The sequence below is a fragment of the Oreochromis niloticus genome, linkage group LG17, assembly GCF_001858045.2.
Source record: "Oreochromis niloticus isolate F11D_XX linkage group LG17, O_niloticus_UMD_NMBU, whole genome shotgun sequence".
NCBI classification, from domain to species: Eukaryota; Metazoa; Chordata; class Actinopteri; order Cichliformes; family Cichlidae; genus Oreochromis; species Oreochromis niloticus.
Genome location: NC_031981.2, coordinates 31033524 through 31059638, shown reverse-complemented (window position 1 = coordinate 31059638; position 26115 = coordinate 31033524). Strand labels below are relative to the sequence as shown.

The 26115-nt window shown below is 40.3% G+C and overlaps 3 protein-coding genes and 1 long non-coding RNA gene across 7 annotated transcripts in view; 3 read left to right on the top strand and 1 right to left on the bottom strand.

Annotated features, from left to right (window-relative positions):
- Positions 1 to 7012, top strand: part of LOC112842670 (uncharacterized) — a 32367-nt gene extending 25355 nt beyond the window's left edge. For both annotated transcript variants that reach the window (XR_003214614.1, XR_003214615.1), the window contains one exon: positions 6881 to 7012. This is a non-coding gene — a long non-coding RNA (uncharacterized LOC112842670). The remainder of the gene's footprint in view (positions 1 to 6880) is intronic.
- Positions 1967 to 12494, bottom strand: LOC102080536 (fibronectin type III domain-containing protein 7). 3 transcript variants are annotated; one of them, XM_005464231.4, is made up of 14 exons: positions 10596 to 10982; positions 10496 to 10511; positions 10106 to 10354; positions 8846 to 9106; positions 7615 to 7875; positions 6879 to 7142; positions 6107 to 6361; positions 5766 to 6023; positions 5359 to 5613; positions 4818 to 5072; positions 3802 to 4062; positions 3569 to 3598; positions 3389 to 3438; positions 1967 to 2625 (listed from the first exon to the last, which is right to left on the bottom strand). In XM_005464231.4, the coding sequence occupies exons 1-13, from the start codon at positions 10638 to 10640 to the stop codon at positions 3407 to 3409; spliced, it is 2442 nt and encodes an 813-aa protein (XP_005464288.1). In that variant the 5' UTR covers positions 10641 to 10982; the 3' UTR covers positions 1967 to 2625; positions 3389 to 3406. The 3 variants fall into 3 exon arrangements, with proteins under 3 accessions (XP_005464288.1, XP_005464289.1, XP_025755564.1); XM_005464232.4 differs by having other exon boundaries at positions 10855 to 10977; XM_025899779.1 differs by lacking the exons at positions 10496 to 10511; positions 10596 to 10982 and adding an exon at positions 11494 to 12494.
- On the top strand, positions 11037 to 20528 carry stxbp3 (syntaxin binding protein 3). Its single transcript, XM_003458954.4, has 19 exons — positions 11037 to 11161; positions 12501 to 12550; positions 12767 to 12848; positions 12962 to 13038; positions 13126 to 13198; positions 13301 to 13401; positions 14136 to 14281; positions 14744 to 14837; positions 15122 to 15246; positions 15380 to 15478; positions 15566 to 15623; positions 15729 to 15794; positions 16047 to 16127; positions 16283 to 16418; positions 16792 to 16898; positions 16983 to 17081; positions 19067 to 19152; positions 19445 to 19593; positions 19878 to 20528. Exons 1-19 carry the CDS (start codon positions 11116 to 11118, stop codon positions 19979 to 19981), a joined length of 1779 nt encoding a protein of 592 aa, XP_003459002.1. The 5' UTR covers positions 11037 to 11115; the 3' UTR covers positions 19982 to 20528.
- Positions 20529 to 22756: 2228 nt separating this feature from the next.
- Positions 22757 to 26113, top strand: LOC109195186 (E3 ubiquitin-protein ligase RNF14). The gene is made up of 7 exons (XM_019346939.2): positions 22757 to 23018; positions 23476 to 23606; positions 23721 to 24656; positions 24910 to 24988; positions 25151 to 25342; positions 25537 to 25709; positions 25816 to 26113. The coding sequence occupies exons 1-7, from the start codon at positions 22865 to 22867 to the stop codon at positions 25873 to 25875; spliced, it is 1725 nt and encodes a 574-aa protein (XP_019202484.1). The 5' UTR covers positions 22757 to 22864; the 3' UTR covers positions 25876 to 26113.
- Positions 26114 to 26115: the final 2 nt, after the last annotated feature.

Sequence of the window (26115 nt, the reverse complement as noted above, 5' to 3'; positions counted from 1 at the left end):
TTACTTGTGGAAGCCAGGGTTGAATTCACACACGCCACACTGAAGAAGACAAAAGCTTTGACAGTCACATTATACTCAGTTCCTGGTTTTAGACCATAGACGTTCCTTTCAGTCTGGTGTCCGAATATGGGCGCCGTAATGGGTGCAGACTGTGGAGAGTTTTTCTCTCGAAGGTCCAAAATATAACTGGTCGCTCCTGCATGCTTTTCCCATTTTACTAGAATTGATGATGCATTTGAGGCACTTGCTGACAAGATTTTGCACCCTGGAAGAAATGGAAGCACATGCAGTAAGCTGGGCTTGAGACAGTAAACTTTGTTATTAAAGGTTTACAGGAGCAAATAATGCAGCTACACACACAAAAAAAAGTTTGTTATTATTTGAAATTATCTGTATTGCTTTTCTATTCACAATCATGCCTTTGTATTTAAAAAAATGGAAAGATTATTTAAATGACTTTTTTTTTTTCTTACCTTCTGCACCTTCATGTGTCTGCAAATAAAAACAACAGAAAATTATTTTTCTTTTGTTATTGATAAATATTGATCATTTGATTGATTTCAACAAGTTCAAAAGTTTTATTTACCCGAGTTAGAGTTACCAAAGCTAAAGAAAAGCATATGGCTCCCAACAACCCCATCTTTAACAATGAGAGCGGGATTAAAATTAGTTTACTATACGAGGGAGTCAAACACAAAACGTTTGCTGGATTCTTTTAAGCTTTGGTCCACTCTACCTGAGAACCAATCAGTATTCCCTAAATGGGGGCAGGCTGCCCCTCCAGCAGCCCCAGGCAACCAGAGATGCCCTGAATCAACAAAAAGAGGGATGGAGGGAAGTTTTCTCTGTCTTCAATGTAAAACGTGGCAGCAGTTTTTCAGCAGGAATAATGTCTGGTGTTTGGGAACTATTTTTGTAATTTGAGACTTTAAAACTTTTTTCAATGCATTATATAAAGCCAGTGTATCTTTCCCGGTATTATTAAACTTGACCTAATAAAAAACCTCAAGGTTTGGCATTTGAACCAGGTGGCAACTGGCAGAGCTGAAAAATGAAGCCAATGTGGGAGTGACACAAACTGTAGTTCGTCTAGTTGCCATTTGAGGCTGGTTGCAAAAAAGGAAAGACCACAAACTCCTACATCACAAGGACATTTTGATGAATGTCTTTTATACTCTGAAGTTAAAAAAAATCCCTATATTTACAGGTACTGTATGTTATGTATGATTGTCCATTTATGTTTGACACTCTGGAGATGGGGGAGTGTGTAAACCAAAAGATGGTTACAGGCCAAATTTCTGATTTTAGAGACCTCTGTTTACGGGAGAGCTGGAGGCAGTAGAGCTCTGGGATCTCTCCTTAAATTGCTTTCTCTGCAACTTGGTTATCCGATTTACTGGTTTACTTACAGTGTCAGAAATTTATAAATGTATTAATAAATATATCTATAACTTGTAACATTTTAGTCCAATCTAACATATTACCTGCAAGTAAGTCCAGACTTCAAACATGTCGCCCAAGTTGATCAGATTTGATTAAATTTCAGATGTAACACAAAGATGAAGATGATGCTGTTTGCCTTACCAAATATAACATTCTCATCAGAGAGCCAAGTGTTCACTGATGTGTAATCAGTTTGAAGAAAATACAGTTGATCTTGAAGAAGGGAACATTTCAGACACAGCAAAACAGCTTCTAACAGAATTAACCCTTTAAAGCCAAATGTATCGTTGATACATGAGGTTATGAGAGTGTTTAGACTTCTACATCATCAGTGTAATGTATTGAAATTCACTTAAATAACCTTTCTTGTCTATTCTCATGCTTGGTTTGAATGTCAGCAGGACAGGCTGAATATAGTAACTGTGGCCATGTGACTGTTAAACAGATTTAAGTAACAAAGCATTATCAACATCCTGATTTACAGATCACATATCTACATCCAAAACAAAACACTATATGATGATGATGCTGGGAGTTCTTTATTACCAGGAATTTCCATCACTTTGAGACAATGACACGTACTGAAAGCAGTTCATTACATCCTAACAATATGAAACAAAGAACTGACTAGTTGTTTTAAAAGGAAAAAAAATCATGTATTTAAAGATGAATATATCAGTTTGTGTTCCTTGATTGTCAGGAGGACTCCTAATTGGGGCATGAGCTACACATTTATTGTACTTCAGTCATCTCTATGACACATTTCTTGAACTGAAGAAGAAAAATGCATCATATGTAGTTTGAATTAGCTATTCAAGCATGGTAAATGTTTTACTATCAACTATCAATTGCATTTTTTACCAGTTTAAAAAAAAAAAAATCTTTTTCCTATTAAATCCAGTAATTTGTGGTTAAAATTAATTTAGAATTTCCCCAACTGAACATAACTTTAGTTACTTTAATTTTAATCTGTGATTTTCACAGATCACAGATTTGAATCTTAAATGTTGGGGCAGACTGTGGGTTTGCTTTCCTATGCCACATAAAAATCATGTAACAACATTATACCAACATGTTGCATGGATAAACATTTGTGGTTGTTTCTCTATATATTTATGAGGCTGGGATCATTCCGGTGAGGATGGGGGTGATGGATGAGGAAGAGGAGGATGAACATGTTTTCTGTAGAGGAAAAAGATCAAAACCCATGAAAACTGAATACTGGCCTGCAATATTTGTACTTTTATTTTAGCTCACTGGTTTAATGTGCTCAGATCTGATGATAACAATGTCAGGTTTGTTATCTGTGATTTTTGTAGCCAGAAGACATAATATACACAAGCAGGGTTCATAGAAAAGACGGTAGAGACAAAAGATGGTAAATTATTTTTACTGTCATTAAAAATGTTATCATAAATTCAAGATATAGACCTTTCCACCGTTTAGGGCCATAAAAAACAGAAAGTGAACTCTGATACTTGTATGTGACATTTATGATACATTGTTTTAAAAAAAGGAGTGGCGCTGACTAGAACTAAACATTAGCAAAGTTTCAGATGGAAGACTTTTGAATCTTATCTTAATAATTTCCAACTTTTTATATTTCATGCCTTTCGTGTAGTTTATTTTCTGCATGATACATGTGTAAAATTACAGAAAAGGTTCTGGTAACTCATAAAACATAAAATTTTCGTTAATTCACAGAAAATGTCCTTTTTTATTTTATTTTTTTAACCATATGTCGATCTATAACAGGTAGACTTTAGTGTAGTATAAATGTCTGTGGGTATCAGGGATCTTTATCACCAGGAAAAGCTAAAAATTCCTCCTTCACATTTTCCAAAGCTGTCCAGTGCACCAGATTGAAGTCTTTACTGATTCAAGCCCTCAGGCTTTTCTTTTGACTGTTATAGCTTATATGCTCTCTCTTTAGCCAGCTGCTTACCATTTGTTGCTAAACATGCTAGTCCACGCTTCTCTTCCCTCTGTAAATAACTGATGGAGAAGAGATTGAAGCATATTTAGAAAAAAATTTATGCATTTATTTTTTTTTACAATCTAATGCAATCCAAAATAACATTTTTTTAATCCAAATAAAAAAAATGTAGAAAGATGGCAAACTTACCTGTGCCAATGTTGTCTCCTAAACAGGTAACTAAAAGAGCAGAAACAGAAAAGTCTAAATCTGAGGTACTTTTTTTTCTAATCAGTTACTGATTCATGTTTATATAAAACTTTACCCTGATGAAACATGGAAATAATGACAAAAATGTGTGAAAGGGATCACTATAATAATATAATCAATGGAAAATAAAATAAACACAAAGTCTAATTTTATACAATTTGACATTGAATTACCCGAGTACAGTCTCGCCGGGCAGAATTGGACTTTGCTGCCCTCTTGTGTGAGTGGAGCGACCACTATACGATAGATGTCCCCGCACTGGACGCTGCCGAAGTCACAGCTGTTGTCTCCGGGAGCTGCGGTGCAGTTGTAGTTGCTGTTCCTCCCCACCATCTCTGCGATGGAGCTGTGGTTGCTCCCAGTGCTGCGCCAGTAAACCCGCAGAGAGTTACTGGTCGTGCTGTATAATTTGACACCAGACGGACAGCACGGACCTGCGACAAAGACATGCTAATGAAGTGATGCATGTCTTGTGACTAGAATACTACTTTGTAATTAAAGGCTGAAGAAAAACAGATTACTATGACTGTAACAGCTTTGGTTTTGTTGTTTCATCAGTAGGCATATCTTCTGTTTGTATACACTTATCTTGATATTTCTAAAAAAAAATCCACAATTGCTAGTCAGTTTTTACTTCAATACATAAAATAAAGGCCTTTAAGACATAAATTAGTTTTTTAAGTAACTTACTACGCTCCTTTCCACCTCCATATTTTTAGTCTTATACTCTGTTTTAGTAGTTTTACATGATTCACGTGATTGGCAGAGCTCCTCAGTTCATCCTCTCTCTAAAAGAGTTGTTTTAACTTTTCTCCTTTAAACGCAACCCTCTTTTTAAGCCATCCTTCTTTGGATTGGCTGTCCTTGGCAAACAGAAGGTTTGATCAGCAGGTGGCTGGGGGTTACGACCAAAACCATTAGAGGAGTCTGATGCCTTACCTTTTGGGTCATTGCATGATATGCACGTAAATTGCCATGATTATTTGAAACTATGTACATATTTCAAACGAGTAACCAAAGTAAAACCATAATAGTTTTGTGCATGTTTTAATTAACTTGTCAGAGCTCTCTGACAGATCATTTTAGCCTTTAAATTCATCCACACCTCTTCTGTTTTATGTTTTCTTTTATTTTTCATTGACCACTCTTTGTTACTTATTGTCACAGTTTATTAGAAGACATTACTCACTGGATGAGAAACCCTGATAGGTGCAGTTGGACCTGCGTCCGCTGTGGCTGATTGCCTCCATGGTGACAGTGTAGTTGGTGCTGCAGGTGATACATCCCATGAGGCAGTGGGAGTCTTGGGTATGGCAGCGGGCATGGCCGCGTGATGACGTCAGAGTGGCGATGAACAAGCGTGCCCCTTTGGCGTGAGACCACGACACGTTGGTCATTGCCTGGGTCACCTGATCCACCGTCAGATTCACTGGGCAACACGGTTCTGCGATAGAAGATGAGGTGTGGGAAACAATTATAACATATCAATTAATGTACAGTTCAGTATATTTTTATATTGCCGCTAGGCAAAAGTGTCTAAATATAAGTCTTGTAAACTAGAAAAATTGACGTAAAGATGGGCAAAGTGTTTAATTGAACATAAACTCTTAGGTCCTGTACAATTACCTGGAATAAAGTCACATATGAAGTTATGGAAAGTTGTAAAGTTAAGCAAGAAAGATGAGGAAGCAGCACTGACCGTTTGTGAGTGGCAGCGTTTGACTGCTCACCTGTTTCTAGAAACTCGGAGTAGCTGGGTAAACTCTGACCGGCTGTGCTATTTGCTTCGACGCTTACTTCATAGGTGGAGCCACAGGAAAGGTCGGTGATGTCACAGCTGCTTTCATTGGTGCTACAGATGTGTTTGTCATCATCTCCATTTGCGCTGACAGTGTAATTAGCGGCCCTGTTATTTGCCATCCAGCTGACAGTGACGCAGGAGGAGTTCTTTGGATTGAGCATCAGATTGTTTGGCATGCAGGGAGCTAATGAGAATGGAGAGACGGCTGAGTTAATGGTGTCCACGTTGTTTAAGGACCCCTCAAAATTATGAGGAGACATCTTTTTTTTAGATATTGTGGACTTTTTCTCCTTGGATATGTCTTTTTACACTTATTTATATACACAAGTTTTCTACCTGTGTCTTTGGTGTGAGCTTTACAAGCACGGTTGCAACCGCTCATATCATTGCAGGGAATCACCACCACACTGTAGGCAGTGTCACAGCTGAGGTCGGAGAGGACGCACAGCGGTGCGGTGTCATTACAGAGGATGACCTCTGAACTGTGTGCAGCCCGGGTCTCATACAGCACTGCCCCCCGTGAGGGCATCCAGCTGATCTCCAGAGTGTCAGTGCTCACCGCTGACACTAACACATCCTCTGGGCAACACACCACTAAAAGAAGTTTATGAATGATCAGAAGGTGAAGAAAATGCATCTCATTGTGACTAAAAAGTGTAATTTCTGCTGCTACTTACAAGTGGTGTAGTTGAGAACTTGTCCTTGAGGACTGCTGCCAGCATGGTTGAAGGCCAGCACAGACAGGAGGTATGTTTGCCCACACGGGCAATGAAAGGTGCAGTTGTTGCTGGTGGTGTTGCAGGTTTCCACACTGCTGCCAGCTGTCTCGATAAGGGCCATGTAGCTGTCAGCATGAGCCACGGTTTTCCACGTTAGAGTGCAGTTGCCTTCTGAAGACTCCACTAGTGCCAAAGACTGAGGTGGGCAGGGGACTGCAGCACAAGACGGCAGGGAATTTAGTCACAGTCACACACTCATAGTGTCAGGTAGGGGTTCGGTGTAGAACACAAAAAACTTGTGTGTCATGTTTTATAGCATGTTTTGCATTGTAGTTATTAAAAGTTTGAAGATTTTTAATGAATAAATTGTTTTCTTTAAGATATATAAGCAGTGTGATATAAAAAAAATGTTGAAATTTTCACATCAGTTTTTATCTGCTTATGGGTTTTAAAATGTTGTGGTTATGAAGGGTCAGAGTTCAAGGTCTCAAAGTATTGCTACCTTTGGTCCATAGTTACCCTTAGTGGTCATCAATTTCACAGGATACATTCAACTTTTGTAATGTGGAATTAAATTTGGGTGTTTTTCATGTCATATGGAATATATCACAATTTAAATCAATGCATTAGAAACAAAACAAGTTTCTGCATTCGGCTTCATACCCGGAAGGTAATTCCAGTATTTTTATAAACATTATGTGGATGACACATTGATATCTCTGCTACTCACAGGTGATGAAGACTGCAGGGCTGGATGGATAGCTGGGTCCAGCCTCATTTGAGGCAGTGACTTGGATGGTGTGTACCTCTCCACACCCCACTGCTGAGAGGGTGCAGGAGCTGGATGTGGTCTTACAAATTAAGCTCAGGTCACTCATCACATTGTACTCAATGGGTCCATAGACCTCCTGGTCTAGCTCCCAAGACACCAAGAGTCCAGCCACACTGCCATTCATCACCACAGACACACTGACAGACGCTGGGGTCTGAGGTCCTGTTAGACGGCAAAAGATAAAAACAAAACCAGCGAAGGACTAAACTGGAGTAGACACAGGAACTAGTTTGATATAACTGCACTTGGTTACTTTTGAATGCATGCTTTTATTTGTTGTAATTAAGTGGAAAATTTTGCTTTTTTACTTTATTGTATTTTTCAAATGTCTACTAAAACAGGATGTTTTCAAAGTAAGTTCAAAGTTTAGACAAGTATTTCCTCCTTGTTGTGTTCCTATATTTGTCAAGCAGCATGTTCATTAAACCTTATGGATAATTTCCCACAATAAGACGCCTCAGAATTAAAATACTGTGTGAGTTTTTGGTGGCTTTACTGCTTTGTAGCATTGACCCTAGATCATGGTTAAGCATTCTTCATGCTGTCCAGGGCTCTTACTGAATAACACTCTGTATGCTAGAGTAAACACAAAGTGTACAGTCACAAACAGACAAGTGTCTCAGTGCCCACTTACGTGTAGCCTGTTTAATGTTCGAGCTGTCTCCCTTTCGACCTTCGAGATCCCAAGCAAAACAAGTTATGACGTAGAGTGAGCCAGCATCCAAGCCCGAAAAGGTCAAACTGGTGTTGGAGGTGTTGTACACGCCCATGCTTGTGTTTGAATCAAGCTTGCATATGGACAGGGTGTATTGGACGGCATGAGCAACTGGGTGCCAGGATACAACGATGCTGCTGTTACTCGGAGAGGAGGACGAAAGCTGAGGAGGAGCCAAATCTGTGAAAGACAAGATTAGACTGTTTTATGTGTAGTAACTGGTGTGGGGGATGAATGCTGCAGCACATTATTAAAAGTCCAAAAGTTCAATCCAAGACTATGTGTAGGAAGTCAGTGTGTAACGTCAACTTAATAGTGGGTGCAACATTTAGAGCTCTTGCCAGTTGTTACATATTCAGCCTGTGTGCTTATGTTATTTTCTTTGATCATTTTAGTTTTTAAGTGAGGCAGAGCTTCACAGTTTGATTGTGTTCATGTTCAAGAATCAGTTTGAAAGTTGCTTAGTATTAAAGCGTGAAAGGTTCAAGTAATTGTATGTTATCGATGAAAACTTATTAATGTATTAAGTAAGTAACCAGTATTATTAATAGATATATTTTGTATAACTTTGGTAATAGTCACATAACTTTGTCTTCATTTCTGTTTCAAGTTAATCAAGTTTGCATAAATGAAAAAGTTTAGAGGACATTTCTCTGAATCATTAAAAAATGATTGCATCCTATCTGAAATTTGACAGACAGACAGGATATGGGAGAATTAGCCCTACACAGAGTGACTGGATTAGTTGAACAGATGCAATCTTAAGAGATTTTTAAACAAGACCTGTTGACTGGTGCAAGATCAGTAAACTCATTGCACCACTGAGAGGCTACAGCTGCGAGTTCATGTTTCATGTTCGTGAGAATCGAATGTTGCCCCCCGTGGTAAAGAGATTAGAGCTGGTAACCCTTTACTCAGGATGAGTTCAGCTCTTTATGTTTGCCATAGAGGGGTCAGGTATGGTTACCACCGATGCCAGCGAGGCCCGTAGGGTTGAAGATGTATTTCTTGGATGAGTGTGTATACTGTACCTTTCACTTGAACAACTGAATATAGTGGTTGTGCTATTTAGACAATAAAACAGATCAAGTGACTTCTGCAGGGCATGGGGTGTGAGACCCATTTCACATGAGTAATTTGAAAATCCCACCTGTCTTTCCAGTTACAGGAATTGAGGGCTGGCTGCGGCCTGCGGTGTTCACAGCCATGATGCTGAGCGAGTACTCAGTGTACGGCGCGAGGGACTGAATCTCAGCTGGAGAGGAGGACGCTGTAACCTCTCTGAAGAAGCCGTTGCTGTTCTCGACACGTATGATGTAATAAGACGCCCCGTTTCTCAAGTTAAACTCCACAGTCAAGGTTGTGCTATCCAGTGACTTCACTGTCAGAATGGGCTCCATCATATCAGGGGCTGAAACAGTCACAAACCATTCACAACAGGGATGGTATCAAGTCCACTCTTAAGTTCATTTTTATTGTATGTGTCTGTGTGCTGAACTTTAGATTTAAGTGGTTTAATTAAGTAGTTTTTTTAATTAAAAAAAACAACCAAAACTACCCCATACTTTATCGACTGTGAATCTCCCCTGGTACATTTACTGAACATAACTATAGAATAAATCATATGTTTATTACTAGTGATGCCTCAAGTGATACTAGTGATGCTAGCCTGAAAAATGGCAGTAATACTAGCAGTAAAACTCCCAACAGATCTAGATAGCTAGATTTGCATTGTAAAATTACTTATTTTCATGGTTCCGGCATAGCTTTTTGCTGTACATAATTTTATTTAGATCAGTGATCAGTGTGCCTAAACATGGCAGCTTTACAAACATTCTAACCCATCAAGCCTTACAGGCTTTTCTTTGAAATTTACAACTCAAATAAAATTAATTGTGAAACTGTAAGTTCAAAATTAACAACCTTGAACTCTATGGAGAACAGACACTTAAAGACACTGTGTAATAAAAGTCTAATAATAGGTATTACCAGTCCAGCGTGAAGTTTGAAAAACTTAAGAAACATTGGAAAGTTTACTTCCTAAATGACATCCTTTTCATAATGAATTAGTTCTATCTTTTCCATTCAAATTATAAGCTACAATCTTAACACTCTTATGTGATGCAACAGAAATGAAACTTGCTACAAATACTTTAGGATTTCATTGTGGTATACAGTGGGTTGCTGTAGCAGGTTCTCCAAACTTTAAAAAGGTACTGGTTACATTTCTATGCAACAGCTACACAACCTGGATCCTCTAGGAATGAACAACTTATTAGGACAAAGTCATGTTCAATAAAATGAATTTAAAAACTGTTTGTTTTAGAAATAAATAGTGAAGGACAACACAAGACTGTATACTTTATATCTTAAACAGCATGAGCATGGACTGAAGTGCATGAAGTCTCACCTGTTGATGATTCAACTGATGCAGTGCTGAGTACTTGGGAACCACTCACTGCTTCAACTTCGAAGTTATACATGACGTTTGGAGGCAGCGAGGTAACAGAGCCCATCACTGTGTTTGGGCCAAATGATGCAAAAGCAACAAGTTTGCTCTGTGATGTTACAGTGATCTCGTATGAAGTGGCTCCAGAGTACCTGGTCCATCTGAGAGTCACAGTCTTTGATGTTGCAGAGAACACAGACACTTTAAAATCTAATGAGGGTAGAGCAAAAATCATTATAAGACACATCTGGCACCCTGAGAAAAAGATTCTTTAAGACAAGTCAAGTTTTTTTTTCTTGTTCTGTGATAAAGCGCCAACAGTTGAGTATAGTAAAAGACAACATACAGTACCTGATTGGGCTGCAGCCTGCAAATTAAGATAAAATAATTGTATTAAGTGTTCTGATCAATTTCCTATAACAATTATCTCATCACTATTTATTTACAATACCTGTGAGCACATGCCCAGTAATACAAAAATCTCCAGCCACTTCATAGCACCAGTTTTTCTGGTTTGTGTCTTCTCTTCCTCTTGATAGCTTCTCTTTGATTCTTAAAAACACTTCTCTCTAGTGGTTTGATCTTTTCTTAAACATCTACCAGCTGAAATACCTGCAGCAAGCCCCTCCCACTGAGGGGGTTAAATGTCTTTTTATACTGAAGCAGTGAGATGGGGCAGGTGTAGGTTGAATGCCATGAAAACAACCTACCTTTGAAAGCATCATGTTCTGCACTCAAGGATATATCCACTAAATGTGACATGGACATAATTACTGTCTGGAGGCCTCAGAGCCCCCCCTTTGATAGTAACATAGATAGATAGATAGATAGATAGACAGATAGATAGTTTGTGCTCTACATCATTAAAAAACTACAACTCACTGTCGCACACTTGGTGACGCGAATGACGTCAGAGTTTGTGTTCGTGAATTTCTCGACGGGAAGAGGCGCAGTGGGGGAAAAAAAACAAGATGGCAGCGGTGTCAGATCACGGGCTGAAAAGAATAGTTTGGAAAAGTAAGTTTACTCCAACAGGAGAGTATTTCTTGCTCTTGTAAAATAGCACAACGGCGTTTGGTTAGCACGTGACAGGCCGTGAACTGTGAGCTGTTTTAGCTAACCTCTTCCTGCGCGACTTTAGCTTTTGGAATAACAGCGAACATTTTCATTCAGCTGTTCCCTTTGAGTGGAAAATTACAAATTTACAAAACGCAGTAGAACCGATAGAGGAAACAGCCGCAGACGCAACTTGACCCAACACTTGGCCCGGTCAGAACATAACGATTTTTTTAGGCTACTTGTTTGTAGGAGCAGCCATGGGTGAGGTCACTGCACGTCTGCAACCGCACCTCGTTTATGCAGCGGGATTGCTACAAGCCTGGCGTATGATTTGTATCCTTATCCTGATGTCTTTCCTTCCTCTTGTTGACTGTGGTTAGGTTTTGTCACCAAGAAGGCTGGTTTGGGTTGCTGTTAAAATGAGGGTCAAACAAGCAGCTAAAACTAATGCAGCCCAGTAGAACAGGTGTAATGAAGTTTTGTTGCTGCTGACATGTGTTTTTAGAACTTAGTCAAACTGGTGACCTGTACCCCACCTTTTGCCCTGTGACAGCTGGGATCGATGTATGGATGATTCAAGTTTACGCACTACAGGCTACAAAATGACCATAAAGTTGCTGAACAGTTGTCCCTAAATTAATGAGAGTGCTATCACTTAGGTTTACCCAATAACAGGCTAATAATCAAGTAACAGAGTTAGACAGAAACAGCCTTTGTTCTTAATACTCCACTCATGAAATTTGAAATAATTTCATTGCACTAGATAAATACTTTAGTTGGTTCAAAGTTCATTCCTTCTTAATTAATCAAAAACATTTTTAAAAACTGTTGAAAAAAACCCCTAAGTTTAAGTTTACTACTTAAGAAAAAATAAGTAAAACTCCTGGACCTCACTGTTTCCTCACAAAAAAACCAAAAAGTGACGGGATCTGAGTTTTTCTGGCACTTTTTTTTGAGGAGCTGTTTTAAAATTCCATTATCTAGAAAACTACTAGTGCCACACCCTTTCACGATCACGTGGTATGAGCCAAACAGATATGAAAAATCAATTGTACAATTGTACCAAGACTCTGAAATATTACGAAACACAACTGCATAACTTGTATATAAACACTGTAATATGTTTTAATTTGATGCATAAGTAGCGAGATAATGGATATTTGCAGTTCTGATTACATCACTTTCTGTTTTGCACACTTGAATTAAGAGGTAGCTTTAACAGTGACATCATGAACGATAATTTGTTTTCAGATTATAGTTGTGTTTTTCATGTTGTCATGTTATGTGCTCCACACAGGAATACAGGACACAATTATTACAGACTGCAGAAACTCTGAAGTATGGAAGGTAAGAAACCCACCATGTGCTCATTACAGAGTCCCAGGATTGTACTCGGATAAATGGACAAGCTCCGAGTTACAGATTCAGCTTTGATATGATTGATTCTCACTCATATGCTTTGTCTCAATATAGAGAAATTTTTATGTGATGCTGCATAGCATGGGAGCATATTACTGTTTAATGCATAATTAAACGAGCATTTTCATGTTGTTTTCTTCACAGGTATTGATTCTGGACGCCTTTACCACCAAGCTCCTCTCATCATGCTGCAAAATGTCCGATCTGATGTCAGAGAAGATAACAAGTAGGTGGAATGATGTCCTTATATTTATTTTTACATCATGAAGCTATTTGATCAAAGATAATTTGTGCGTATATGTCTTTAGCTACTATTGACTACTAGTATTCTGTCTCTAGTTGTGGAGGACCTGTTCAAAAGCAGAGAGCCTGTTCTCGAAATGAAGGCCATTTACTTTATGACACCTACTGCTAAGGTTTGCTGTTAAAACTTTTTCATTTTCATTTTTTTCACATATCACTGCCAAACTCTGTGAGTTCTTAAATCTAATTTATTTTCATAGTGTGTGGATGCCTTTATAGCGGATTTCAAGCCCAAACCCAAATACAAAGCTGCGTACGTCTATTTCACTGACTGTAAGTCACTCCTGTGTTGGTGCTTAAATCTGCTTCATCAGCCAAATAGCAGATACACCTTTGAGGATCAAAGTAGGCACTGAAAGCTTTTTTGATCCGCAGACTGCCCTGATGACCTGTTCAACAAAATGAGGCAAGCCTGTGGAAAACACATAAGGGTCTGCAAGGAAATAAACATCTCTTTCATGCCTCAGGAAGCACAAGTAAGTGTTTACAATTTAGCCAAGTGTGCTTTTTTAGTTTATTTTGTAATAGTCCATTTCCTCTTTTTGTCAAAATTTCCCTCAGTTGACAGGCACGCACGCAGGCTGTGTACTTGCCTGTTATTGAAGGAGGGAAATGTGCCTCGTGTGTAGTGTTTCTTTAAGTCCTAAAGAGAGTAAATCCTGTAGCTTCACATTTTTCCTTGATATAGCATTTCAGCGGCTTCTTTGTCAACCTTTCCCGTTCATAATTCACTGGGTGTTTTCAATGGGTTTTGACTGCAGGTGGGATAGTTGCAGAAACAGAAAACTACTGTTGTATACGCGTTACTGGCATTGTCTTGCTGCAGTGAGCGAAAGAAAACACTGGTGAATTCAACTTTTGCAGATATGAGTTGTTACTGTCATGAAATTAAAACAAAAGGGTGCTTTCGTCAGGTGTTGTAGGTTCACAAAGGCTTAAGGAAACACAATGATGTCATAATTTCTGATATAGATGAGAACCTTTAGGGGACTAAGATATACCTGTGTACCAGGTTTGATTGCTCATCTGCTGATTATCTAGGAGATGTGATCAGACAAAGAAACACACAAGCAGGTGCTTAATGTATTATAGCCTTGAGTTCAGGAAACGATGAGAAATTAAAAATGATCCTTGTGCTGTTTTACTGTATTCGGGATCTTTAATTGAGATGACAACTGTTGTTTACACTGTGGTGTTAAATACTTTGAAGGTTTTCACCTGCGATAATCCCGGGGCTTTCCGAAGCATCTACAGCCCCAAGAGTCAGGACAAAATGAAGACATTGGAGACACTGGCAAACCAGCTGGTTACACTCTGTGCCACATTAGACGAGTACCCAGGGATCCGATACAAGAAGTAAGTCAGACAACATGTAGTGTCTTAGGTTGCAATACACCCAAGCCCCCAAGCAGAATGAAACTTTCTACGAGAAAAAGTCAGAATAGGTTCCATATTAATGGCAGGAATAAGGCTGGGCTCTGAAAACAAAGCGCTGGTATCACTTGTTTCTTTGAACAGACTGGCGTTAGAATGTGTTTGTTCCGAGTGAATATAGTAGAGATATATCTTATAACATTCACTGTTCAAAGAAATAGCTTTGTGTAGAAAGAATCAGTGGGCAGCTGAGCAAGTGAGTTTACTCACTCACAGCAGCGCTGATCCTGTTCGGCCTGATGAAAGTAAGAGTGTAAAGATATGTAAACACCAGAGTGTAGCTGTTATTTACAGAAAATACAGTTTTGTGTTTTATAACTACTGGATTAACCTTGACCTCAACGTTAACTTGACTCACGGGAACAAAATTTATATCATAACTAGAGACGGCAACATGGAGAATGCCAAAGTCCTTGCAGAGATGGTGGACCGGAAGCTGGCCGCACACTACCAGCTGGATGACAGTAGCAAGAAAAAGGTGAGAGGCCTGCTGAACAAAGGATGGTGTCAGGATAAACAAGGTCGTAGCCCTGGGAGTAAATGGGAATTTGAAAATACTGTATTGTTTATCCCAACTAAGTATCACATGAAAGAATAAAATAATCCCTCCTTTGCCTCAAGCACATTAAACAGTTCCCTTTACTATAAATTTGAAAAGGCAAATGTTTCGACCGCTTGCTTCGTGGCAGTGAATTATCACAGTTTTTATATATAATTTAATATAATAATATATAACTTTTTTGTTTCCCCCTACATCACCAGGAGAAAACCCAGGCCCAGTTGCTGATAGTCGACAGAGGCTTTGATCCTGTGACCCCCATCCTGCACGAGCTGACCTACCAGGCCATGGCCTACGATCTTATTGATATAAAAAACGATACCTATAAGTAATATAGTCTACTTCCTGTATTTATATAGCTAGATGGATATAGAGTTATATGTGTACAATCTGCTTACTGCTTCATACTTTTGTGCTCATGAGAAACTAGATACTGATATTCTGGGTCATTTTGTGTCCAGGTACAAGGCTAGAGACGGCTTAGAGAAGCAGGCCCTGCTGAACGAGGATGACATGCTCTGGGTGAATCTGAGGCACCAGCACATCGCAGAGGTTTCAGCGTAAGTGTGCGAAACCAGTAGGATGGCGATGTCTTCTTCTTGTTGTCGGAACATCTCATCTTAACGTTTTTATTTTCCCTGCAACAGGCAAATTCCCAAGATGGTGAAGGAGATATCTGCTAGCAAGAAACAGCCAGATGGGAAGGTACAGTGCAGTGGTTTCTGCTTGTGTGATCGTTTCATTTTGAAAAGCATATCTTGAGCAAACATTTAATGTGTTCATACATATATATGTTTTTTGTTTGCCCAGATCACAGTTAGCAATTTGGCTCAAATGATGAAGAAGATGCCTGCGTTCCGTAAACAGATGACAGAGGTATGCAGTAAAACTTATGTAGGGATAACTGAACTTACTTCGAAGTTATCTGTTCATCTGAAATGTGAGATTAAAGCAGAATTTTCTCCAGGGTCTTTTTGTTGGTTTTAAGACAGATACAACTCTTACGACAATTATTATTATTGTAAGGGCTACTCAATCATTATATTGTGGTCGGGTGTGGTGCCTCTGCAGCCTGTTATTACATAGGGTTGACCTGATGGTTTTAACAGTTTTCTGTCTGGATTCTAGAAAACGATTCATCTGCAGCTGGCTGAGGACTGCATGAAACATTTCGCAAACAATGTGGAGAAACTCTGCAAAGCTGAACAGGTCTGTTTTTTCTCTGTTATCAAGATCTAGCTGTCACATTCTTCTTGACCTGCAGAGTACAGTTACTGTATGCAGCCGAGTGTGACCTTCTAATCTGAGCTTTAGGGAAGTGTGTCATGTGTACTATGTGTAATATGCTGTATGTTTCTGTGCAGGACCTTGCAGTAGGCGCCGATGTGGAAGGGTTAAAGGTGAAAGATCCCATGAGGACTCTGCTGCCTGTGCTGCTGAACCCATACAGTAAACATGACAAGATCAGAGCTGTGCTGCTCTACATCTTCAGCCTGAACGGTACATCAGCCTTCTCGTGAATAAAGTAGAGCTGTCAGCATTAATCTCATTAAAATGACGTTAACGCCATAACCGCATTAACACAGCAAATCTCCATTAGCGAGTTAACGCGGTTCTCCCCATACAAGGCCTGCACGACGTTAGCGCGGTTAGCTTGTTAACGCATTAGCGCCGTGCAGCCCCTCACGTGGGGCGACCCGCGTTAACTCGCTAACGGAGATTTGCAGCGTTAATGCGGTTATGGCGTTAACGTCATTTTAACGAGATTAACGCTGACAGCACTAGAATAAACTTTTTTTATGACTAAAAGGTAGAGGTGCTAATTTGTCCATCTGTCTTTTTTGCTTTTTGGTTGTTTGGTGTTTGTAAACAGGGACAACCGAGGAAAACTTAAACAAACTTATTGAGCATGTAAAGATCGAGGAAGAACCAGAGTATATCCAGAACTGGAAAGAGCTGGGTGTGTCCATCCTCACAACGGTAGGTTGAGAAAAGGAAAACGTTGTTTCAGTGTTTTGATTTATCCATTTTTTAAAATTTTCATTGACGTACTTTTCTTTCCAGCCCAGTTTCTTCTCTCGTAAACCCACCCGACGAGAGCGTTCCCAAGAGGAGAGATACAACCTTTCCAGATGGATCCCTACTATAAAAGATGTGATGGAGGTCAGTGACATCATCATGTGTTATCCTGGCTTGTCTTTGCACCCATTGTCTCTACATTAGTAAGCATCCATAAACTGTACCTTTGCAATTCACAGATTCTGCTAGCTGCTAATGATTGCTAAGTGATGGATTTAATTAATCTATCTAAAACTAAATTCAATGAAACTAAAGTAGAAACTTGCGGGCTTTGTTGTAGCTCACTTGAGTCCATATTATGCTTTAGACAGTGAAAGTAAAACTGCTCTACAAGGCACCAACACACAGACGGGGTTACAGTTCAGTTGGTGGAATGAACTTTTTCGATACCTGTCAATCAAAGCTTTGAGCCTCTGCAAGTACAAATGTGTGAGTTGTAAATAAAAAGTTACCCCGGCGCACAGTTGTTATAAAGGATGAATTTATCCATTGCCAAAAGCTGCTTTTATTTCAGGCTGTAAACATTTGTTCATTTCTTTGCTGATTTGGGGCATTTTAACATGTGTGAGCTGACTCTCTTGTGCACCCAGCCTTGAGCGGTCATTAGAGTAGTTGATGCTTGCATCTTGCCAAACTGAACATGTAACTTTATCTGTTTCACTGTGCTACCCCAGTCCTCGTCTGAGGGGCATTCATGAGCACAACTATGGAAGCAGAACAAAAGGAGGTTATCAGATTCAGGTCATCTGATAAGCTATGTCACACAAGTTTGTGTTATTCTGTACCGTTTTCTACATCCTGGCAAGTGTAAAGCACAATAAGGTACTAGTAGTGTGTTGCCATGTTTTTTTCCAGAGGATGGTCCTTCTGTTTTTGTATCAGTCCCTCAGAACCAGTGCTTTTATTGTCTTATAAATATGTTGCTATGAAAGGGTGGGTGAAAATCTTTGTCCTAAAAATGAAATTCACTGTGCTGCCAGTTTTTGGTTTTCTTTTCTAAATGTACTTTTTCACTCTGCTTTGTTTTTACTTTGGTAAGTCATGTGACCTGTCAACCACAAATCATGAAAAGAAAATATATACTTGCTCTTAAAACTCCGAAGCCGTTTCTCTGAAATGGGTGTGGAACTGAGAGGTGGAAATACCCCTGTTTGCAGTTTTCCCCCAAACTCTTCTCTTCACTCAGTCTCAGTTCTGTAAATCCATGTTGTTAATCAGATGGAGTGTATGCAATGAAGAGGAGGCTCTTAATAGCAAACAAAACTGAGAGGAGCTTTTTAGTAATCATCTTACAGGTTACTGTGAAAATAACAGTTTATATTAGATTAGAATCTAACTCCAAGTACAAGGATCTGTAACATGAGCTCGTTTCTTCTCATCTTTACTTGCATTTCCTGTTATTACGTGAAAAAAAAGAAAAAGAAAGAAAGAAAGAAAGAAAGAAAAAGATCAGTGGTCTTCACCTTAGCACCTGGTTTCCTGTCAAATGCGGTTAAAATGTTTCCTTTTGCAGCAGAAGACAAATTAATTTGATGTGTGGGAGCTGAATATCTGCTGCAAATAACTTAAAGCTCGTCTGCTAGTCAAGTATTTATAAGCATAAAGGTGCATGATGCAAAAACCAGTGAGACTTTGAGTTTGAGGAAAACAGATTGTTTCTCAAGCAGTAGCCTGTGTTTGGACATCTACTAATGCATCATGTAGTTACGTTATTATCACACCTTCCCTTGGCACCAAAATTACTCATCATGTGTTCTTCTGTTAATTAGCTCTGTTAATGGCATGACTTCTGCTTTTAAGCTGTGACGTCACCCACAAAATAAATCGTTTTACAGAGTGACTGAAACTTGTGTTCCAAATATAAAGAAAACTGAAGTATGCGCATGACGGTCAAAGAGCTACACATTGCGTAACATTTAGAAGATGACCACTGGACCATGTGCATATAAATTAAATGTAGGTAGGACCCCTCAGCGAGTGAAGGTTACTATACTTTAAAATTGTTACTGGCTTGCAAAACAGATTTGCTCTCCATGTCACATAATCTCTAAAACATGCATTACTTCCAGGATGTCGTGGAGAACAAACTGGACACCAAAGAGTGGCCGCACCAGTCCGAGTGTCCTGCTGCCTGGAATGGCTCCGGGGCTGTCAGGTGGGTTTTTGTTAGTGACCAGGCTGGAACTGGGCTGCTGTTTTGGTTTCTTTCTAACTGAAGAATATACAGTTTAACAACCCTACAGTTTTGTGTTGTTGTGTCACTTAGTTGTGCTAATACAGTCAGTCGGTGTGATTTATCTCTCCACATCCACTTTCTGTTTCTTAGAGGGTTGATTGAGGTGAATGAGGTCGATTTTCCAGTTTCAACAGTAAGAAGCAGCGTCTGCTTTTTCTTCCTTAAGGCTCTGTCAGTTAATATTTCCGATGCCCCTCCCTCTTCTCCGCAGCGCACGGCAGAAGCACAAAGCCAGCACTCAGGATGACCGCCGGACTGGCTCGCGTCTCATCATCTTTGTTATAGGAGGGATCAGCTTCTCTGAGATGCGCTGCGCCTATGAGGTCACCAGGGCAATGAAAACCTGCGAGGTCATCATTGGTAAGCTTCAGTGCAAGGAAACAGCTGGACGATGCTTCATACCAAACAGGCGTGCAGAAAGTCAGAATGCTGGGAAATATTAGCTTGCAGCAGATGAACTAAGGATAGCTATGATTGTCACGATTATGGGGAAGGTCCCACTGAATTTTAAGATTACACTTATTATACGTTGTTATTTCCTGCTGTTTTACACCCCCTACTGGAGCAGGGCGGAATTATGACAGGACTTTTCTTTTGTTTGTTTGTTTTTTTTAATGCATTTTATTTATCTTTATCCTATACAGGGTCTTCCCACATTACGACCCCCACTGTTCTCCTGGATGACATCAAGGCCCTGAGCAAAGGACCCATGGAAAGCTTCACACTAGAGGTCGAGACCAAAGCTTGAGAAGTTCAGCCTCCACCTAACGTCTCTCTAGACCCCCACCCTGCTTGTTTCTCTACATCCCTTATCACTCAGCACAGTACACTTAACTCAACTTCCTCAGTGGAATTGTGAAGGGAATTTCCTCACAGTCATTTAAATAGCTTTTCAATCCAAGCCCATGTTTATAGTGCAAGGTATGAGACGCAGATTTTCCACATGAAGAGCTAAGAACATGGTGCGATTATGACATTGTGATTTGAACATTTGGATAGTATTTAAGTATTAACTGATCTCGTCCTACTCTAACCCGTCTGTTTGTTTGTCTTAAAAAAAATTATGTGGATGTTACAAGTTGAAAGGCTTCTAAGAGAAACCTTGAGAAACAGAAAGATGGTGCAAAGTCACTGATGTATATATGTATGTAAGCACTGAGTCCCTGCTATGCCATTTTGACTTTTTCACCTCTGTTCATAAACACTTTAATGACTTTTGAAGACTATTTTTAACATTGAGTATTTACGTTTTCCTTGAACAGCTGACTAATAAATGGATGAAGTGGTTCAAGTCTTAAGAGTTCATTTTGCCTTATTTGTAGACTGCGCATGGAGCTAAAACATCAGAATAGCCAGTAAATGTCCACAAGACAAAAACAAAGGCAGATTTCCTAAATTCCCGGCTAAGCTGGGTAAACGGCATTAACAGGTCTTTGCATCAGGGTGACATGTAAACACTCACAGGAAAGTCCTGCTTCACTGATCCTACATACGCAACCGCTTACACGTATGGTGGTGGATCAAAAGCTGACAGTGCTTTTCTGCATTTGTAACTCCATCTGTTTTGACAAGATCTGCAAATGCCACTGGCTAAAATGCAAACCCAAACCATCACAGAGCCGCCACCCTGTTTTACAGATGGCCGTAGGCCCTCACTGTTATAACTCTCTCCTGACTCTCTCCGTACATACCGATTCAAACCAAAAATGTCATTTTTAGTGTCATTACTCCATCAGACCTGTTGCTACTGATTTTCATTTTCTTGTGTAATTTCACAAACCCCAAACTCTTCTCCTTGCTTCCCTTCCTTGAGAATGGTTTGGTGACAGTCACAGAGACTATTTCTGCTGAGGATGGATCAACATCTACAGGGCCGGAAATGAGGAGTGACGCAAGACAGTAGCACAGTACTGTATGTTACTGCCAAGGACTACTGCTAACACTTGTTTTCATTATTGAAAATGGCTTTAAATTATATGTGTGTTTGTGTGTGTCCCTCCCAAAAGTAAAAGCCTCCCAAAGGAAGCAGGAGACCACAGGTACGCAGACACTCACATTTATCTACAGTAAGGTGCTGCTCTAGTTCCTATTTTTCTGCTCTCTGTTACCTAATCTAAACACAGCTTTCAGGAACTTCTTTCTTTATGTGTAAACCTGTTCTCATGAAACCAGTGTTAAAGTTCTGCTTTCACTGCGGTCGCTCCATGAATCTGACCCCGGGCAGGCGCTGCAACAAGGTCTTCTACTGCTCCAGGACCTGCAAGCTCAACTCCTGGGAAGAAAGACACAAGAAAGAGTGCGTCCTGGTGTCAGGTGGGAGTCAGAGCCTCTCCTCCCAACAGTTATAGCCAAACATCAGCAGCCGTAAAATATTTGATGACAGTTTGTCACAAGTGCTTTGAATATATGAATCACTTATCTGAATAATAAAATGTTTAGAGAACAATTGATGATACAGATAATTTGTGAAATGCTGATTTAGTTTTGGATGAATAGAGCATGTAAATATGTTCTTTCTTTCCAGCATCTGTTGACAGTGCCCAGAAAAGTGATGTGTCAAAAACCCAAAGAAGTCCCAGGACTTTGTCTGCCATCTTGAAATCCAGAACAGTCCCCAGGCCACTGAGTGTCCAGTTCAAATCCCAAACAGAACTAACGCTGTTGAGCAAGGCAGAGAAACGCTGGAGAGCCAAATCCAAGTCAATGTGAGGGAAAACTACAGCCAGAACTGATGGATTAAAATTTCTGTTTCATTATATCTAATATTGACTTACCTAAGTTAACAAAGCACTCCTCTTAGATCACTTCACTGTATGTGGTTGAATGGTGTTGGCAGCATTAGTGCCATAATATTTCTCATATTTATAGCTGTCAGATTATAGTATCAGATAACATAACAGTCTGTTATTATTTTTTCACATTCCTATGATATTCCTCAGCTGACTGTGAGAAATGTAAATTATGAAAAAATGTTATCTTGTCCTTTTCGGCGCTTTCACTGCATTATGTGGCCTTCATTAAAAATTGAGACTTTATTATTATGCTTTTTCTGTCCATACTTAGAAAAAATGAGTCTATTCTGTTCATCTGGATGTAGCGTTCCAGATGAATATAGTGCCAAATCACAGCAACAGCTGCCCCAAAGCGCTTTATATTGTAAGGTAAAGACCCTACAATAATATACTGTAATTCTTCATGTCTGTGTAAAGCTTTGTGAGTAACTTAAAGGAGAAACGTTCACAGAGCACCAGGGAGTATTCTTCTGTAATGTGTTCCAGTAAATTAAAGGAGAGAGGTTTTAAATAGTGTACTGTATTGTTGGGTTCTTGGAGACCTGGATTGCAAATACAAGTGCACAATGGACAATTAAGGAGTATTAGTACTAAAAGAAAAACCCATGCTGATTGGCTTGTTTGACTGGTTTGCATTAGCAGCAGGTGTACAGTAGGCTGAGGTTGCTGCGTGCATTTTGTTTTTTACATCATACGCTGATGAGTCAGAGGGACGGACAAACAAGGACCAGGAAAAAACTGGTGTAACCCAGAGTCACCTCAGCCTCAGCAAGAAGCAGGAAAACATATTCAGAGAAGGAAGGCTTCTCACAAAACCAGACCGAGGAGAAAGTTGAGGGATGACTGAGGACTTGGAGGAGCAGGAAGACGAGCTGCTCGCTCTCCAGAGTATCTTTGATGCGGACGAGTTTGTTCGGGATGAGTCGAAGTCTGCCGGAGAAATCCGAGTATGTGTCGAGCTTCCTGCCGGCTTCAGCGTGGCTCTCAGAGAGGGTAAATCAGAGGAGCCGGGGTTGTCAAACATGCGACTGTTGGACTGAAAAGGTCCGATCTGGATGTTTCTGGAAAATGTTGGTTTGGAATATTAGGCACTACCTTTACTGGTACAGCCCTAATCATCTACGTAAGATAAAATGGGTTTTATGTAGCCAGTGATGTAAAATGAGTTAAACTCATTAGGCTAGCCAATATAAGGAGCGTGTTTTTGTCGGAATTAAATGGAATGTATGAATTAAATCTATCTAGATTAGATATATCGTTGAACAGCTTAATGTCATCAAGCATCATTCATAGCTTTTGCTATTTGAGTTCATGTGACAGAATATATCATATTTTTCTATTGAATACAACCAAATTTTTTAAAAAACATAAACAAACATTACAGAAAAAGAATAGTTTGGAGTGTGGGAGACTATTCTTCATCTGATGATCTCGTATTTTTCTTTCTAAGGTGAAAGTCTGCGTCAGTATGATATTTCTTTCCTTCCACCGCTGCTTTTGAACTTTGGGCTTCCTGGGGACTACCCCTCCTCCTCCCCTCCCTCCTTCAGCCTCACCTGCAGCTGGCTGACTCGCACACAGGTAATCAGCAGTCAAATCATTGTTGGTCACGTGTTCATCCTGCCAGTGTGTGAGAGGTTCACAGGACATGACAGGACAAGACGACAACAATATATTTTCCCTCTCCCTCCACAGTTGGCTGCACTGCGTGCTCATCTCGCGGATCTCTATGAGGCCACTGGGGGCGCTGTGGTGCTCTTCTCCTGGGTGCAGTTTCTCAGAGAAGACGCTCTGAGGTTCCTGAACATCCACAGTAAGCTGGATCTTCCTCCTGATGAACGCAGCACCCTGCATTATAACCAGGACCAACACGATGCTGAACCCTCAGGACCAAAGAACAATTCAGAGCCAGAGTTCTCTGTACCATCCTCGGAAGTTCAGGAGAATCCTTCTGACGGGAGCAGCACAGACTCTCAGGGAGCTTCGGCTTTAGACTCCTGCAAGCATGACCAGAATGATTTGAACTCTCACCAGAGCCAGAGTGATCTAACCTCAGATTATCAAAGAGCTCTTTCTCCAGAGCCTGCACTCCAAAACCAAACTGCACACACTCCAGATGTGACAATCCTCCAAGCCTCAGAGTTTAAGGTTGATCCCCAGGATGATCTTTCTTCATCTGCAGAGAAATCCAAGCATCATCAAAGTGTCCGGGGACATTTCTTAAATGAAGGAGATGCTTCTCTCTCATCGCTGCTTCCCTCTACCTCCTCAGGCACGTTAGATCCAAGTGAACTTGGAGCTGCTTCTCTGCCGGTCCACCCCACAGATTCTCCTCAGAGTGAAGAGCAAACCCTCTCTGGTCTCTTTTTAACTCCATCACAGACTCTGCTGTCACACATTTTGATCTATAATGCGGCCCAGAAACAGAAAGTGTTTGCCACCACCGTCTTTGACTGCGGGGTTTGTTTTATGGGCCGACTCGGGTCCGAGTGCGTGAAGCTGTCACCGTGTGGCCACGTCTTCTGCCGGGCCTGTCTCTGCGAGTTCTGTACAGTTCAGATCACAGAGGGGAACGTCCGGGGTGTCACCTGTCCTCAGGCAGACTGCGCTGGTGCTCCTACACCTGCACAGGTAGAAGCTACACGCAGTCTTCAACCTGCAGAATGGTTTCAACAACTGTAGTGTTTGGTCCTTTCATCTAATATCGCAACACATTTTAAAAGCTGTTAAAAAGAGCTAGAGGCAGAAGGATCAAGGACAGAGGAGACAAGGAGGACTGATGACTGGCCTTTCTTGTCAAATGAAACCTCTGTGTTTGAATTTTGATCAGCTGACCTCGGCCTCATTTTGTGTGTCTGCTTTTTCGTCTCTGTTGTGTTTGTAGGTGCAGAGTCTGGTAGGGGAGAAGCTGTTTGACCGCTATGACCGTCTCCTGCTGCAGAACACTCTGGACAGCATGTCTGGTCTGTTTTCTTTCTGTTGCTGTTAAACTGAGTGTGTGATAAAGGCTTTCATACACTGATTGGAATCTATTTATTACATTTCTCTGTTAGACCAGGCAGAAAAAAACATATTTAGCTCTTTTTCATAAATATAATTTCTTTTGGCATCTTTTTGTCTTGCAGATGTGACGTACTGTCCTCGAACATCCTGTGGCTCTGCTGTGATTTTGGAGAAGTCCAGCAAGGCAGCGCTTTGCTCTGAGTGTGGCTTTGCCTTCTGCGTCACCTGCAGAAAAACCTACCATGGAACGGGGAAGTGTGAGACCAAGAAAAAATATGCTGAAAGATATATAATAGACCTGCCACAGTCACAAGGTACACAGATATATGCTGTGTGACCACAAAGAATAATAAAAATGACAACATCCAGTCACAGTAAATGTAAAACTGTTTCACAAATGAGACTGATGGTTTGAGAGTACAGGAGGTAACTGGATGATTGCTTTGAGTCGATGCAGATGTGTGTTTAGTCTAAGTGTGTATGCTGTTGTCCTGTATGTGTCTCTTAGAGGGGCTAAAGGCTCTCATGAAGGACTATGCCAGTGGCAGCAGGGAGAGGAAACGCCTGCTGGAAAACAGATATGGCTACAATTTACTGGTGTCCATTGCAGAAAACAAACTAAGCGACAACTGGATTGCCAACAATACCAGGAGCTGTCCTGAATGCTTCAGCAGAATAGAGGTTTGCACTCACCTGAGCACATTCGTACAAGCATGAGAGCTTGGAGCAGTTCAGAGAGAGTTTCTGATTGAATTTGCTCAAACGTGTGTTGTGCTTTATGTTACAGAAGGATGGAGGGTGTGGAATGGTGTTGTGCACTCGCTGTAAGACGCTTTTCTGTTGGTGACTGACTCCAGAACACACAACTGAACACTTTTATGGGGGGCAATGTTCTTCCAATTAATTCTAATAATCAGCACCACATACTGTCTCATAATCAGCAGGGGGCAACAAAAGCAACAATGACAGGAAGGAATAACCAAACCTTTGGTTCCTTAGAAAACACAAAGTGCTGTAAATTAACAAAGATTGCCCTGTTTGGCTGTTTTATTTGCCTTAGACCACAATAAATCATTTACACGAAAGG